Source organism: Salmo salar, chromosome ssa11, assembly GCF_905237065.1.
Source record: "Salmo salar chromosome ssa11, Ssal_v3.1, whole genome shotgun sequence".
Taxonomy (NCBI): Eukaryota; Metazoa; Chordata; class Actinopteri; order Salmoniformes; family Salmonidae; genus Salmo; species Salmo salar.
Window position 1 is genome coordinate 22,168,178 of NC_059452.1, and position 16,618 is coordinate 22,184,795.

At 41.5% G+C, this 16,618-nt stretch overlaps 1 protein-coding gene across 4 annotated transcripts in view; it reads right to left on the bottom strand.

Annotated features, from left to right (window-relative positions):
* The window catches only part of LOC106562285 (dual specificity protein phosphatase 22-A), a 36,378-nt gene that overhangs the window by 5,567 nt on the left and 14,193 nt on the right, over nt 1–16,618 (bottom strand). The window contains exons 5-7 of one of the 4 annotated variants that reach the window (XR_006757527.1): nt 3,793–3,867; nt 3,532–3,703; nt 272–1,179 (exon numbers count right to left, since the gene is read on the bottom strand). Coding sequence is in view for 3 of the 4 variants with exons in the window: in XM_014127067.2 (XP_013982542.1) it covers nt 1,170–1,244; nt 3,532–3,703; nt 3,793–3,867 (322 nt within the window). In the remaining variant the exon portion in view is untranslated. Of the gene's footprint in view, nt 1–271; nt 1,245–2,638; nt 2,669–3,531; nt 3,704–3,792; nt 3,868–16,618 lie in introns of those variants that run through there. The other 3 variants (XM_045689185.1, XM_014127067.2, XM_014127062.2) reach the window with 3 other exon arrangements.

Genomic DNA, 16,618 nt, shown 5'->3' on the forward strand with positions numbered 1-16,618 from the left:
TGATGAAAATACAGGCCTCTCATCTTTTTAAGTGGGAGAACTTGCACAATTGGTGGCTGACTAAATACTTTTTTGCCCCAGTGTATATTGCGAAATAGGATGAACTGAATGTATCTCTGAAAGAAATATGGAATTATGTTCCATTTCAGTAACGCAATATGAATACAAAGAGGGAACTGTAGATTATAAGGAGACAAATAAAATTGTTCACACTAGTGTGAGCCTAATGAACCTAAACATTCAGTTTCTTTTTGCTTCAGTTGTCACATACCTTTTGGCACCTGTGTGTTCACTAATCAAGGTTATGCAGCTTAGATGTGTTCCACACTGCTGGGCTTCTGGTAGACAGGTGTTGAACAGCACATCATGGGCTTCTGGTAGACAGGTGTTGAACAGCACATCACAGGCTTCTGGTAGACAGGTGTTGAACATCACATCATGGGCTTCTGGTAGACAGGTGTTGAACATCACATCATGGGCTTCTGGTAGACAGGTGTTGAACATCACATCATGGGCTTCTGGTAGACAGGTGTTGAACATCATGGGCTTCTGGTAGACAGGTGTTGAACATCATGGGCTTCTGGTAGACAGGTGTTGAACAGCACATCATGGGCTTCTGGTAGACAGGTGTTGAACAGCACATCATGGGCTTCTGGTAGACAGGTGTTGAACATCACAGGCTTCTGGTAGACAGGTGTTGAACAGCACAGGGCTTCTGGTAGACAGGTGTTGAACAGCACATCATGGGCTTCTGGTAGACAGGTGTTGAACAGCACATCATGGGCTTCTGGTAGACAGGTGTTGAACAGCACATCATGGGCTTCTGGTAGACAGGTGTTGAACATCATGGGCTTCTGGTAGACAGGTGTTGAACATCACATCATGGGCTTCTGGTAGACAGGTGTTGAACATCACGGGCTTCTGGTAGACAGGTGTTGAACATCACGGGCTTCTGGTAGACAGGTGTTGAACATCATGGGCTTCTGGTAGACAGGTGTTGAACATCACGGGCTTCTGGTAGACAGGTGTTGAACATCACGGGCTTCTGGTAGACAGGTGTTGAACATCATGGGCTTCTGGTAGACAGGTGTTGAACAGCACATCATGGGCTTCTGGTAGACAGGTGTTGAACAGCACATCATGGGCTTCTGGTAGACAGGTGTTGAACATCATGGGCTTCTGGTAGACAGGTGTTGAACATCACGGGCTTCTGGTAGACAGGTGTTGGATGGAGTGGTAGGTGGCTACTAGTATCAATGCATAGCCACCAATGTGATAGTCCAACAAAAGATTGTAATGCGTATTTATTTAGTGATGTTCTTATAAATAACCTATACACTACTGTAATAAATTATAGGTAAACAAACTAGTGGCACATTATTTACATTAGATGGGTAATCATGATGTACAGTGTAATTTTTACGTTATATCAAAATAGTATTACAGACTTCCCATCATAAATTCAGGAGTTCCAGATGAACCAAGAAAGTTCCCATGTCTGGTAATAGAGAAGAGTTGTGTTGAGGTGTGTCACTGTGAAGTATGTATCCACCCACACAACCTTCAGGTGTCACAGCAACTCCCACACATTACCTCCATCCATAACCAGCCATACAACATACTCAAACCTCTTTACAAGAACATGCACTGTGTTACAAAAATACACTCCAAGGAAGGTAGAATGAACAGTTAGACTACATATGACAAGGACAGACGGGAGACTTGAGTACCAAACCCAGCTTTGAGTCAGACTCTCCACCATCCCTTTATCAGTTTTCACTTCCGGATCATCAATTCATGAGAAAAGGATTACTCAAAATTGGAACAAATTATGTCAATTTCAGTTTTGTTTGCTTGAAAACGCCTCTCTGCTTTGAATCCATTCAAAGTAATTCAAAGTCAAAACTGAGAAACAATGATCTGGACACAACCCCTAAGACACTATCACACTTACTGAACCTTCCGCTCAACAAAACACCCACGTAATAACGCATTTATAATCATTTTTAACAACAGACATGCCTTAGTTGTATCAGTGTTTTAGGCAAAGTGTTGTGAAATAAAAAAAAAATACAATTGATCACCCCTATATACAATACTAGATAAAACTATTGGTATGACAATAGCAAATTCTCTCTAAGACACAGTCATGGGAAAAGCATGATGAAAGGAATCCCATTTCCCCTTTGATCCTCAAAATCACTGTCAACTCAACCAAACAATAAGAACAACAACAAATATTTCTTTCTTCTGTGAAGACATTTTGCAAGCCTCTGACAGTAATTACAGTCACGTGATGGTTAGTACCAGGCTAATGCAATTTCAGCAAGCCCCTCCAGTTCCCCTTCTGTATACGACACACACGTCCTGACTACCACTGGCTGGGTGCATGTCATCAGCTAGAGAGACAAAGCCCTTCTCAGCAACCTCCATACACAGCTCTCTTTGCAGCATGTTCTAGAAACGTGTGTGTGTGTGCATCTGTGCGTGTGCATGTCACACATCATTTCACAGGTTTGAAGTCTGATGTGTGTGGAAATAGCTGCCCCACAACAGGAAAGCCATTTTCTCACACCACTACATCTTCTGTGAATAATATGCAGATGGATATAAATAAACTGACAACACAGATACTCACTTTGAAACCAGCAAACACTTTGGTGTAGATCTAGTGACATGAGAGTGAAGGAGGTTGAAGTCACGGTTAATATACACGATGATGGTACTTCTAATTAAATAACTTATGTATTTCTGGTGGACCAGACAAAAGGCACATAGTAACAGTTTACACAGGATCTAATAGTCTTCTGTTGGCCTCAATACATCGAGGGTTCATAACCCATCTCAGGCATAACAGCAAGTCCAGACAAGCCATCAGCCATCACAGAGATCATCTCCCAGTATGATGAGTTTAGGAAGATCCCTGGTAGGTCATATAAAGTTGAGACAGGCAACCAGGAAGGATGGGCTCCAGGTTTACTGTCAGAGACCCACCTCCATCCACAGAAGTGAAAGTAAACCAAAAGTATGAACCTGACAGGGCAGGAGTGGCCTTGTAAAAAACAGCTGCATCATTAATGAGTGGGAGTAAGTGGGAGTAAGCTAACAGTTTGGCTTCCGAGTGGGTGTTAGAGAAAAGGTGGGCCTTAACCGGCATTCTTCTTACTCACTGAAATTGTTCACCGTTGATAGGCCTGAACTATGCAAGTCTAAATATTACACCTGAGCTGTGTTACAGGCTGTTTTTCTGCCCACATTGAATTGCGGGAAGCTGTAGAATAATAATAATAATAATTTGGGGTTGCTTATATTTGTCCTGTTATTTGTTGCATATCCCAACTCCCCCTGAGACACCCGCAGAGAGTGGGGTCACGTCCAGGGTCACCAATGTACAGCACCCCTGGATCATTAAGGGTTAAGTGCCTTGCTCAAGGGCACAGCGACTATATTTTTGTGGTTAGGGGACATCATTATGTTATCTATACAGGGTGTGTGTATGTATATTGTGTGTTTCAATGTGTATGTAACTACCTCTGTGACTTGGTTCATCTGGTACTCCTGTAGTTGATGTTGGAAGCCATAATTCGGGCCTACGAAGGAACGCACAGCCTTGACAGCCGACAGACACTCCTCCCAGCTGTAGGTGGTGACGGTCATCAGGTAGGCCACCACCATGGTAGTACTACGGGACACACCGGCCAGGCTGCATTATGGGACAGGGAGAGCATAGTCATGAGGGGTCAGGTACGGTCAACAGAAAGTTAGTGGTTTATGGTTAGGTGGTGTAAGTACCAGTGCACCAGACAGGCCCCTCCATTTAGACGACATTCGTGGATGAACCTGATGCTCTCTTTGAAATGCTGTGACCTGCAAAGACAAAAACACATAGCCTTATAGGTACAGAATAAACAGTGTAGTGTAAAAAGTGTATCGCTGATCATATCAGGATGTGGATTGTCTTGTCATAGGTGAGACTAGGGCTGTTAAGATGACCATATTACCGCCACACCGGCGGTCACGAGTCATGACCATTTAGTCACGGTAATTAGGCTTCTCCAAGCTCTGATGCTGCCGATGGTCATTAGTAGCCTACCTAACTTGCTAACTGCTTGGTACTCAGCACTCTTTTGTCCCTCTAATCCCTTTGACATCAATGCAAAATGTATTTGAAAATCTAAATCAAGCACTTCATGACAGCCCATGAGCTCATGTTGTGCAACATTTCTATAGGCTATGCAATTGCATGAGAAAATAGAGTGATGGCCTCTATTAAAAAGAGGAGGATCACATCAGCCTTCTATAGGCTAGGCCTACTATAGTTATTTCTCAACTTTCCTAATACTAAGCAAATTGATTATATTTACAACAGGAGTATAGCCTACCTGGCTGGCATGAAAATAAATAAACCACGAGAAAAGCATCCTCCATTCGCTATTTAAGTGCATAGATTACATGTATTTTTTCCCCCTGCCCCTGTTTCAAGACAGGGGTATGATAAATCAAAACTTCCCACATATATTATTTAGTAAATGTAAAGACAAGATTAAATCAAGAATAGTCTGATGGGTGACAATATTAGCCTATCACTTGTGAATGATTCCCAGATTAAGGCAAGAAACAGTGCATGGCTTTTTTGGGGGACTTTTTCAAATCATAGTCGCACACCTCATGTAGCCTAGCCCATAGGCCTATATGTTTTGATAAGGTTTGCATCACAACTGAAATGGCCAAATAACTTCTTAAAATGAAGCACATTAATCAGTTTTACAATGGGTGAGAGACTAACTGGCATACATATGCAGCGCATGAGTTTCAAGTTTGGGGAAAATAATTTTCACCATAAAAATTTACTTTTATAATAAAAGCATTACATTCATCATCGCATTTGCGGTCACTTTTGAGAATGGTGTTTTCCTGCTAATGGAAGATTTGCGTTTATAGCCTACTACGGTGTGCACATTGCTGCGCTTATAGTGTGAAGAAATAGCCTAATAGTTTAGCAACATTTTAAGCTACATTTTCGGGAGAAGGGAATTATAATTATTATATTCAGCCCAAGGGCACAATGGCCACTGGCTGCAAAATACATCGATTTTTGACATTACAGCCACACAAAGGGGATGCGACCGGAACCTTCTATGTATTATCAAGTGCTTGTCAAATTGTGAATGAGAGACTGGTGAAGTGTGTACAGCTTGTGCAAAAAACAAAGCAGAGCTCGTGCCTTTTTCATGCAACTTTTTTCAAATCATCATTAGAGTCGCATCATGCAGCCTTAGAATGTATTAAACATCAGAACATATAGCCCAATGTTTGTATCACAACCAAAGTTACATAAATAACTCGAAATTAAGTATTTAGGAGTACCTGTTTCTTTGTTAACCACTCAACACAGAATAACTGCATATTTGCATTCCTTTAAAATGTTTGGAGAAAATATCCTTTCTATTTTATTCAGCTATGTTGAATTGTATTCTTCATACTATACAATAATGTAAAACAATGCCGCAGAATTCTAAGCAAATCTTGTCTGCTAAATGAACTAGTGTAGCCCACAGCCATATGGCACAGCCAGATCAGGGCCTAACATAAGGACAACTCAGAGTATGCTATTATGTTCTTCTGAAATAGACTTCATTTTCTTCATATCATGTTTCTTTTGATCTGTCTAAAATACGTAACGGATTTATTGTGATGGTGTAGGCTATATTACATGGATTTATTAGACTTTTTAAAATGTAGATGTTCCAATGGTCTGCATCAGTGTGGAAGCCAGGAGAGTCTAAAACGTGTTTATGTTAATTAACGGTCAATTACTTGACAATCACTGGCTGACAAAATGTCATGACAGTCACAGCCCTCAGTGAGACCAGATCTATAACTATATAAATAGATTTCAGGTCACATTTTATGGGATATGAGAAGGAACAGGAAGAAGTGAAACTAAGGTGTAAAAGTCATCTGGACCCCATCTCTGCACAGCACAAGTTACTTCAATCCGTTTCATCTTAGTCATGACGTCCAGATAGATACCTGTCCTGTCTTATACCCAAGTAACCATGTATCTGTGTCCAATCATCACATCACTGGGAAGTCCCAGGGCATATTTTCTATAGTTCAGTAATTTAGCAGATGCTCTTATCTAGAACATTTACATTTAAGTCATTTAGCAGACGCTCTTATCCAGAGCGACTTACAAATTGGTGCATTCACCTTATGATATCCAGTGGAACAACCACTTTACAATAGTGCATCTAAATCTTTTAAGGGGGGGGGGGGGGGTAGAAGGATTACTTTATCCTATCCTAGGTATTCCTTAAAGAGGTGGGGTTTCAGGTGTCTCCGGAACGACTTACATTCGTGCATTCATCTTAAAATAGCTACTGTAGGTGAGACAACACATCACAATTGGATGAAGTACATTTTTCCCTCAACAAAGTATTTATCAGCAAAGTCAGTGCTAGTAGGAAAAGACATAACGATGTTATGGAGGGCGAAGGGATGGGTAGCTTACTCTGGAGATGGTGGTGGAAGTGATCCGCCCTATACAGTTGTCTTGTTTAGTAGCACTCTCCACTGGACACTACTAGGAGAACCAACAAGTATTTTCTATTCAACTTCCACTGTCATCCAAGAAAGTCATAATATCTCTCATACAACCCGTTGGTTTGTCAATTCAAGCACCTTTGATAGGACTGTGAGGTAATGAGAGTATAGGGGACTCCTATATGGCTTCCCCTCCCAGACTTTACAACCACTATCATTCCATCTTTAGAGATCATCTTTTCATGTAGATCAATACAGCATACACCAACTAACATTCTCCTTCCATCTACCATATACTGTGTCTTGATCTGTTTTTTGGTGTTGGTGTATGACTACCACACCAAACACTATTGGGAAATCGTAGTGAAGCGTTGCGCAATAGGAGAGTCATATGGTGGGGAGCATTGTCCTCTAACAGCAAAGGCTGCTTGGTTACCCAACCAACTCAACAGCCAGGGGCTAAAATAGATGGATTGCACGTTCCCTCCTTCTCACTTGGAGCCAAACTCTTGCTGAAAGATGTCTCCTCAGCACTTTTCAAATTATTTCTGGTCCAGCAGTTTCCGGCTATCTTGTTAAATGTGCAGAAATGTATTAGGTGGCGATTATTTTGTGTTTTGACAGGCTGAACTCCAAATGAAAACAAAAATAATTAGGATCTTACACCGAGTATACAAAACATTAAGAACACCTGCTCTTTCCATGACAGACTGACCAGGTGAATCCAGGTGAAAGCTATGGTCCCTTGTCTAGGAGATACACAATCCGTGTCTCAAGGCTTAAGAATTTTTCTTTAGCCTGTCTCTGCCCCTTCATCTACACTGATTGAATTGGATTTAACAAGTGACATCAATAAGGGACCATAGCTTTCACCTGGATTCACCTAGTCAGTCTGTCATGGAAAGAGCAGGTGTTCTTAATGTTTTGTATACTCGGTGTAAGATCCTAATTCTTTTTGTTTTCATTTGGAGTTCAGCCTGTCAAAACACAAAATAATCGCCACCTAATACATTTCTGCACATTTAACAAGATAGCCGGAAACTGCTGGACCAGAAATAATTAGAAAAGTGCTGAGGAGACATCTTTCAGCAAGAGTTTGGCCATTCAGAGGGTGAATGGGCAAGACAAAATAGTGCCTTTGAAAGGGGTATGGTAGTAGGTGCCAGGTGCACCGGTTCGTGTCAAGAACTGCAATGGGGGGGTTGGTATACTCAGTGTATATTTAAGCAATAAGGCCCAAGGAGGTGTGGTATATAGCCAATATACCACGGCTAAGGGCTGTTCGTGGTATACTGGCCATATATCACAAACCCCCGAGGTGCCTTATTGCTATTATAAACTGGTTACAAACGTAATTAGAGCAGTAAAAATACATGTTTTGTCATACACGTGGTATACGGTCTGATATACCACGGCTGTCAGCCAATCAGCATTCAGGGCTCGAACCACCCATATTAAAATCACAAATGAAGGACAGTGGCAAACTGTATGGTTGTATCCAAACAAAGACTCTGTGGTGCTTTAGTTTTGTGATATCTGGTAACTGAAGATATAGGACATGTCCACCTGATTCTAATTATAATTCTTGGATCTTGAGTGTTTAATAAAACAACACGAAGTGGGGGTCAGGTCCGCATCCTACCACAATCATTTGACACACTGAGACTCATCAGGAGCTCACAGATATTTATTTATTTCACCTTTATTTAACCAGGTAGGCCAGTTGAAAACAAGTTCTCATTTACAACTGCGACCTGGCCAAGATAAAGCAAAGCAGTGCGACAAAAACAACAACACAGAGTTACACAAAGTCCAAGCCCCTAGGGCCCCTAGCTATGTCAGTCCCTGGCCTGGTCTCTAAAAGCGGGGAACAGGGGGACGTGATGAAACCAGCGGGACGACCGTTAGCCCTGTTTTCCCAGCCTAGGGATTGTGACAGAGAGGGACTATAATAGGCCTGGTGACCGTGGCACAGCAGGATGTCACAGCAAGGCTTCCTTCCTGCTGCCTGCAGACCAGTTGGTTGCGACAGGGGGGTCAGAGGCACCCCAACCCAACAACAACATCCCCTCCTCCCCAACCTCCAACCACCCTCATCATTATCATCATCATCATCATCTCTCCTTCTTATTTTCCTCTGAGAAGACAAGTGATTGACAGACTGAGTTATGCTCTGCTTGCGGGAGGTTTAAAAAAAATACTTAGTAGTCGCGTTACGGAGAATGTCTAACACTAGTGTCTGTCTCTTTCTGACTGACTGGCAGACAGGGTGTTTCTGTCCAGGTATGAAAAGCAGGGTAGGACATCCCACCCTGGAAGTTATCCTTACTGCGCTACACAGCGTGCTACAATACTAATGTAATGAGCAGTAATTAATGTGGACAGTGGACACAGAACAAACTCAACAGATGGTGCTGGTCATAGGTACCAGGGGAGTAGCTAGCTCTCTCTTATAGGAGCTCTAATAGTGGTGCGTGGCACAAAGGTTATGGCTAAAGTATGACTAAAGACCAGAGTTGAATAACTGAAACCGGGTTACTGAGATTTACTGCCCAAACCAACTCCCTTTTCCTGGAGTAAATAACTGAGAAACCGGTAGATTATAATAAATGATTTATACGAACAGCATGACGTGAAATGGAACTGTTACATTATATGTGATGTATAAATCTGGCTTCTCTATGGCCTTCTATTTGATATCTGCTGGACCAATCATCTCGCCATGGTAACTTTTTTCTTGTGACAGGTAGACCCTACATTTGCTGCAGCATTGCCTATGGTAGAGTAATATAGGGACTGAATACACATCTAATTTATACATCTCCATCTGGCTTTCGGGGGTCACCAATTTTTTTGTAAAGATTATTTTATTTATTTCTTGCAGCTGCAGGGTTTTAAAACAGCCTATCACTCAAATATCGTTGCTCTCTCACAGTCTCTCTCTCTCCATCAATTATATTCAAATTTCATTTAAAAATAGATAATCCATAAAAAAAAATACACACACACACACACACACACACACACACACACACACACACACACACACTACCAGTCAAAGGTTTGGACACACCTACTCATTCCATGTTTTTTCTTTATTTTTACTATTTTCTACATTGTAGAATAATAGTGAAGACATCAAAACTATGAAATACCACATATGCAATCATGTAGAAACCAAAAAAGTGTTAAATAAATCAAAATATATTTTATATGAGATTCTTCAAAATAGCCACCCTTTGCCTTGATGACAGCTTTGCACACTTTTGGCATTCTTTCAACCAGCTTCATGAGGTAGTCACCTGGAATGCATTTCAATTAACAGGTGTGCCTTGTTAAAAGTACATTTGTGCAATGTTTAATCCTTCTTAATGCGTTTGAGGTAATCAGTTGTGTTGTGACAAGGTAGGGTTGGTATACAGAAGCCCTATTTGGTAAAAGACCAAGTCCATGTTATGGCAAGAACAGCTCAAATAAGCAAAGAGAAACGACAATCCATCATTACAAGATCAGTCAATACGGAACATTTCAAGAACTTTGAAAGTTTCTTCAAGTGCAGTCGCAAAAACCATCAAGCGCTGTGATGAAACTGGCTCTCATGAGGACCACCACAGGAAAGGAAGACCCAGAGTTACCTCTGCTGCAGAGGATAAGTTCATTAGAGTTGCAGCCCAAATAAATGCTTCACAGAGTTCAAGTAACAGACACATCTCAACATCAACTGTTCAGAGGAGACGGTGTGAATCAGGCCTTCATGGTCAAATTGCTGCAAAGAAACCCTGACTAAAGGACACCAATAAGAAGAGACTTGCTTGGCCAAGAAACACGAGCAATGGACATTAGACTGGTGGAAATCTGTCCTTTTGTCAGATGAGTCCAAAATTGAGATTTTTGGTTCCAACCGCCATGTCTTTGTGAGACGCAGAATAGGTGAATGCTGTGGTAGCCATGCTGGTTAAGTGTGCCTTGAATTCTAAATAAATTACCGACAGTGTCACCATCAAAGTACCCCCACACCATCACACCACCTCCTCCATGCTCCATGGTCGGAGCCACACATGTGGAGATCATCCGTTCTGCAGCGATACGCCATCCCAACTGGTTTGTGATTAGTGGGACTATCGTTTGTTTTTCAACAGGACAATGACCCAACACACCTCCAGGCTGTGTAAGGGCTATTTGACCATGAAGGAGAGTGAGGGAGTGCTGCATCAGATGACCTGGCCTCCACAATCACCCGACCTCAACCCAATTGAGATGGTTTGGGATGAGTTGGACCGCAGAGTGAAGGAAAAGCAGCCAACAAGTGCTCAGCATATGTGGGAACTCCTTCAAGGCTTTTGGGAAAGCATTCCAGGTGAAGTCGGTTGAGAGACTGCCAAAAGTGAGAATGCCAAAATGCCAAAAATGCCAAAATCAAGGCAAAGGGTGGCTACTTTGATGAATCTAATATATATATTTTTTTAATTTGTTTAACACTTTTTTGGTTACTACATGATTCCATCTGTGTTATTTCATACTTTTGATGTCTTCACTATTATTCTACAATGTAGAAAATAGTAAAAATAAAGAAAAACCCTTGGATGAGTAGGTGTGTCCAAACTTTTGACTTTCAGGAAATAAATCCAATGCAGTACTAGCTTTATATTTAGAGAATGAATGATGGGTTTATGCATAAGCTTCTAACTTATAGCCTCTGTCTTTGGCGCAATATGTACCTCCGCTCCACTGGCCTCTCTCCTTAATAAAAAACGCTCCTTAGCTCTTGTTGTCCCAGAAAAAGCTTGCCAGACATTTTTGTTGTTGTTGCATTTGTTATATTTGAAGAGGGATGCAAGCTCTTGTTTGCTGAACGTTAAATACAGTAGCCAATAGAACTCACCGGGAGTTTAAAAGAAGAGAGAACAGGCAATGGTGGTAGGCTAAAGCAGTTATTTGTTCAGACCCATAACCATTCAATCTTCGTGAAGAAAAGTGAAAGCCATCTGGATCTGATTCTAGCCCAACATTATTCAAGCATGTCATTACAATGAAGATAAAGACAATGAAACGTATTTCATTTAACTCTTGAAAAAAATAAGGAATGAAGCAACAACAGAGAGAGAGAGAGAGAGAGAAGAGGAGGCTAAAATGCACATCGCACAACATTAGGGGAACTATTATTAAAGGTATATATGCTAATTAAAGAAATTTATATTAGGGCTGTTATGGTGACCATATTACCACCACACAAGTGGTCACGAGTCATGACGGCAGTAAAATTACAGGTGACCGTTTAGTCATGGTAATTAGGCTTCTCCAAGCTCTGATGCTGCTGATGGTCATTAGTAGCCTACCTAACTGCCTGATTCTCAGCACTCTTTTGTCCCTCTAAATCACTCTGACATCAATGCAAATGTAATTGAAAATATAATCAAACACTTCATGAGAGCCCATGAGCTCATGTTGTGCAACATTTCTATAGGCTATGCAATTGCGTGAGAAAACAGAGTGATGGCCTCTATTAAAAAGAGGAGGATCCCATCAGCTTTCTATAGGCTAGGCCTACTATATTTATTTCTCAACTTTCCTAATATTAAGCACATTGCTTCTCTTTACAACATGAGTATAGCCTACAAAGCTGGCATGAAAATGAACCACAGGAAAAGCATCCTCCCTTCGCTATTTACGTGCATAGATGTATTTTTTCAATAATGGTCTATTCTAAATCAAATAAAATGTCACACATATATTATTTAGTATTTGAAAAGACAAAATTAAATCAAGAATAGTCTGATGGGTGACAATAGTAGCCTATCACTTGTGAATTATATATTATCACTTGATGCCCCGCTTAAGTCAAGAAACAGCGCATGCCTTTTTTTTTGTGACTTTATCAAATCGTAGTCGCACACCTCATGTAGCCTAGCCCATAGACCTATAGGTTTTGATAAGGTTTGTATCACAACTAAAGTGGCCAAATAACTTCTTAAAATTAAGCATATTAATCCGCTTTACAACGGGTGTAGAGCCAAACTGGCATACATACGAAGCGCGTGAGTTTCAAGTCTGGGGAAGGTCACCTTCACCATAGAAATGCACCTTAATAATAAAAGCATTACATGCATAATTGCAGTGGCGGTTCTAGTTTGTATGGCTCCCTCGGCGAACCCCCCCTTCAGCACCATTCTGCACTAACTGTCATTTTTTTTAATCAGACATTTGGAACAACACACCTTTTATTTCACCTTTACTTAACCAGGTAGGCTTGTTGAGAACAAGTTATCATTTACAACTGCGACCTGGCCAAGATAAAGCAAAGCAGTGCGACAAAAAACAACAACAACACAGAGTTACACGTGGGATAAACAAAAGTACAGTCAATAACACAATAGAAAAATATATATACATTGTGTGCAAATGGAGTAAGGAGGTAAGGCAATAAATAGGCCATAGTAGCGAAGTAATTACAATTTAGCAAATGAACACTGGAGTGATCGATGTGCAGATGAGGATGTACAAGTAGAAATACTGGTGTGCAAAAAAGCAACAAAAAAAAAGTTAATAAAACAATATGGGGATGAGGTAGGTAGTTGGGTGGGCTATTTACAGATGGGCTGTGTACAGTTGCAGCAATCGGTAAGCTGCTCAGATAGCTGATGCTTAACATTAGTGAAGGAGATATAAGTCTCCAACTTCAGCGATTTTTGCAATTCGTTCCAGTCATTGGCAGCAGAGAACTGTAAGAAAAGGCGGCTAAAGGAGATGTTGGCTTTGGGGATGACCAGTGAGATATACCTGCAGGAGCGCGTGCTATGGGTGGGTGTTGTTAAGGTGACCAGTGAGCTGAGATAAGGCAGAGATTTACCTAGCAAAGACTTATAGATGACCTGGAGCCAGTGGGTCTGGCGACGAATACGTAGCAAGGGCCAGCCGACAAGAGCATACAGGTCGCAGTGGTGGGTGGTATATGAGGCTTTGGTGACAAAACAGATGGCACTGTGATAGACTGCATCCAGTCTGCTGAGTAGAGTGTCGGAGGCTATTTTGGAAATGACATTGCCGAAGTCGAGGATCAGTAGAATAGTCAGTTTTACGAGGGTATGTTTGGCAGCATGAGTGAAGGAGGCTTTGTTGCGAAATAGGAAGCCGACTCTAGATGTAATTTTGGATAGGTGATGCTTAATATGAGTCTGGAAGGAGAGTTTACAGTCTAGCCAGACAGTTGAAGAGCATGCATTTGGTTTTACTAGCGTTTAAGAGCAGTTGGAGGCCACGGAAGGAGTGTTGTATGGCATTGAAGCTTGTTCGGAGGTTTGTTAACCTGTTGGGTCTAGGGGGCAGCATTTGCACGTCTGGATAAAAAAAATGTACCCGATTTAATCTGGTTACTAATCCTACCCAGTAACTAGAATATGCATATACTTATTATATATGGATAGAAAACACTCTAAAGTTTCTAAAACTGTTTGAATGGTGTCTGTGAGTATAACAGAACTCATTTGGCAGGCAAAACCCTGAGACATTTTCTGACAGGAAGTGGATACCTGATGTGTTGTATTGACTTTAAACCTATCCCATTGAAAAACACAGGGGTTTAGGAATATTTTGGCACTTCCTATTGCTTCCACTAGATGTCACCAGCCTTTACAAAGTGTTTTGAGTCTTCTGGAGGGAGATCTGACCGAACAAGAGCCATGGAACGATGATGTCCCATTAGACACCTGGCGCGCGAGTTCATGTTGGGTACCCTCGTTCCAATACGTTATAAAAGAGTATGCATTCGTCCACCTTGAATATTATTCGTGTTCTGGTTAAAAAAGGCCCTAATGATTTATGCTATACAACGTTTGACATGTTTGAACGAATGGAAATATATTTTTTCCCCTCGTTCATGACGAGAAGTCCGGCTGGCTTACATCATGTGCTAACGAGACGGAGATTTTTGGACATAAATGATGAGCTTTTTTGAACAAAACTACATTCGTTATGGACCTGTGATACCTGGAAGTGACATCTGATGAAGAGAATCAAAGGTAATGGATTATTTACATAGTATTTTCGATTTTAGATCTCCCCAACATGACGTCTAGTCTGTATCGCAACGCGTATTTTTCTGGGCGCAGTGCTCAGATTATTGCAAAGTGTGATTTCCCAGTAAGGTTATTTTTAAATCTGGCAAGTTGATTGCGTTCAAGAGATGTAAATCTATAATTCTTTAAATGACAATATAATATTTTACCAATGTTTTCTAATTTTAATTATTTAATTTGTGACGCTGACTTGACTGCCGGTTATTGGAGGGAAACGATTTCCTCAACATCAATGCCATAGTAAAATGCTGTTTTTGGATATAAATATGAACTTGATAGAACTAAAAATGCATGCATTGTCTAACATAATGTCCTAGGAGTGTCATCTGATGGAGATTGTAAAAGGTTAGTGCATCATTTTAGCTGGTTTTATGGTTTTGGTGACCCTGTCTTTGACTTGACAAAACATTACACACAACTCTTGTAAATGTACTGTCCTAACATACTCTAAATTTATGCTTTCGCCGTAAAACCTTTTTGAAATCGTAAAACGTGGTTAGATTAAGGAGATGTTTATCTTTCAAATGGTGTAAAATAGTTGTATTTTTGAAAAATTTGAATTTTGACATTTATTTGGATTCAAATTTGCCGCTCTTGAAATGCACCTGCTGTTGATGGAGTGCACCACGGGTGGCACGCTAGCGTCCCACCTAGCCCCAAGAGGTTAACACAGTGTCCAAAAAAGGGCCAGAAGTATACAGAATGGTGTCGTCTGCGTAGAGGTGAATCAAGGAATCACCCGCAGCATTGATATATACAGAGAAAAGAGTCGGCCCGAGAATTGAACCCTGTGGTACCCCATAGAGACTGCCAGAGGTCCGGACAACAGGCCCTCTCCGATTTGACACACTGAACTCTATCAGAGAAGTAGTTGGTGAACCAGGCGAGGCAGTCATTTGAAAAACCGAGACTGTTCAGTCTGCTGATAAGAATACAGTGATTGACAGAGTCGAAAGCCTTGGCCAGGTCGATGAAGAAGGCTGCACAGTACTGTCTTTTATCGATGGCGATTATGATATTGTTTAGTACCTTGAGCGTGGCTGAGGTGCACCCGTGACCAGCTCGGAAACCGGATTGCACAGCGGAGAAGGTACGGTGGGATTTGAAATGGTCAGTGATCTGTTTGTTAACTTGTCTTTCGAAGACTTTAGAAAGGTAGGGCAGGATGGATATAGGTCTGTAACAGTTTGGGTCTAGAGTGTCACCCCCTTTGAAGAGGGGGAAGACCGCGGCAGCTTTCCAATCTTTAAGAATCTCGGATGATACGAAAGGGAGGTTGAACAGACTAGTAATAGGGGTTGCAACAATGGCAGCAGATACTTTTAGAAAGAGAGGGTCCAAAATGTCTAGCCAAGCTGATTTGTAAGAGTCCAGGTTTTGCAGCTCTTTCAGAACATCTGCTATCTGGATTTGGTTGAAGGAGAGGGGAGGGGAGGCTTGGGCAAGTAGCTGCGGGGGATCCGGAGCTGTTGGCCGGGGTTGGGGTAGCCAGGAGGAAAGCATGGCCAGCCGTAGAGAAATGCTTGTTGAAATTCTCGATTATCGTGGATTTATCGGTGACAGTGTTTCCTAGACTCAGTGCAGTGAGCAGCTGGGGGAGGTGCTCTTATTCTCCATGGACTTTACAGTGTCCCAAAACATTTTGGAGTTAGAGCTACAGGATGCAAATTTCTGTTTGAAAAAGCTAGCCTTTGCTTTCCTAACTGACTGTGTGTATTGGTTCCTGACTTCCCTGAAAAGTTGCATATATCGCAGGGACTATTCGATGCTAGTGCAGTACACCACAGGATGTTTTTGTGCTGGTTGAGGGATGTCAGGTCTGGAGTGAACCATGGGCTATATCTGTTCTTAGTTCTACATTTTGAAAGGGGCATGCTTATTGAAGATGGTGAGGAAATTACTTTTAACCTCTATGGGCTAGGTGGGACGCTTGCGTCCCACCTACTCAACAGCCAGTGTAATCCCGTGGCGCGTTATTCAAATACCTCACCATTTTAAAG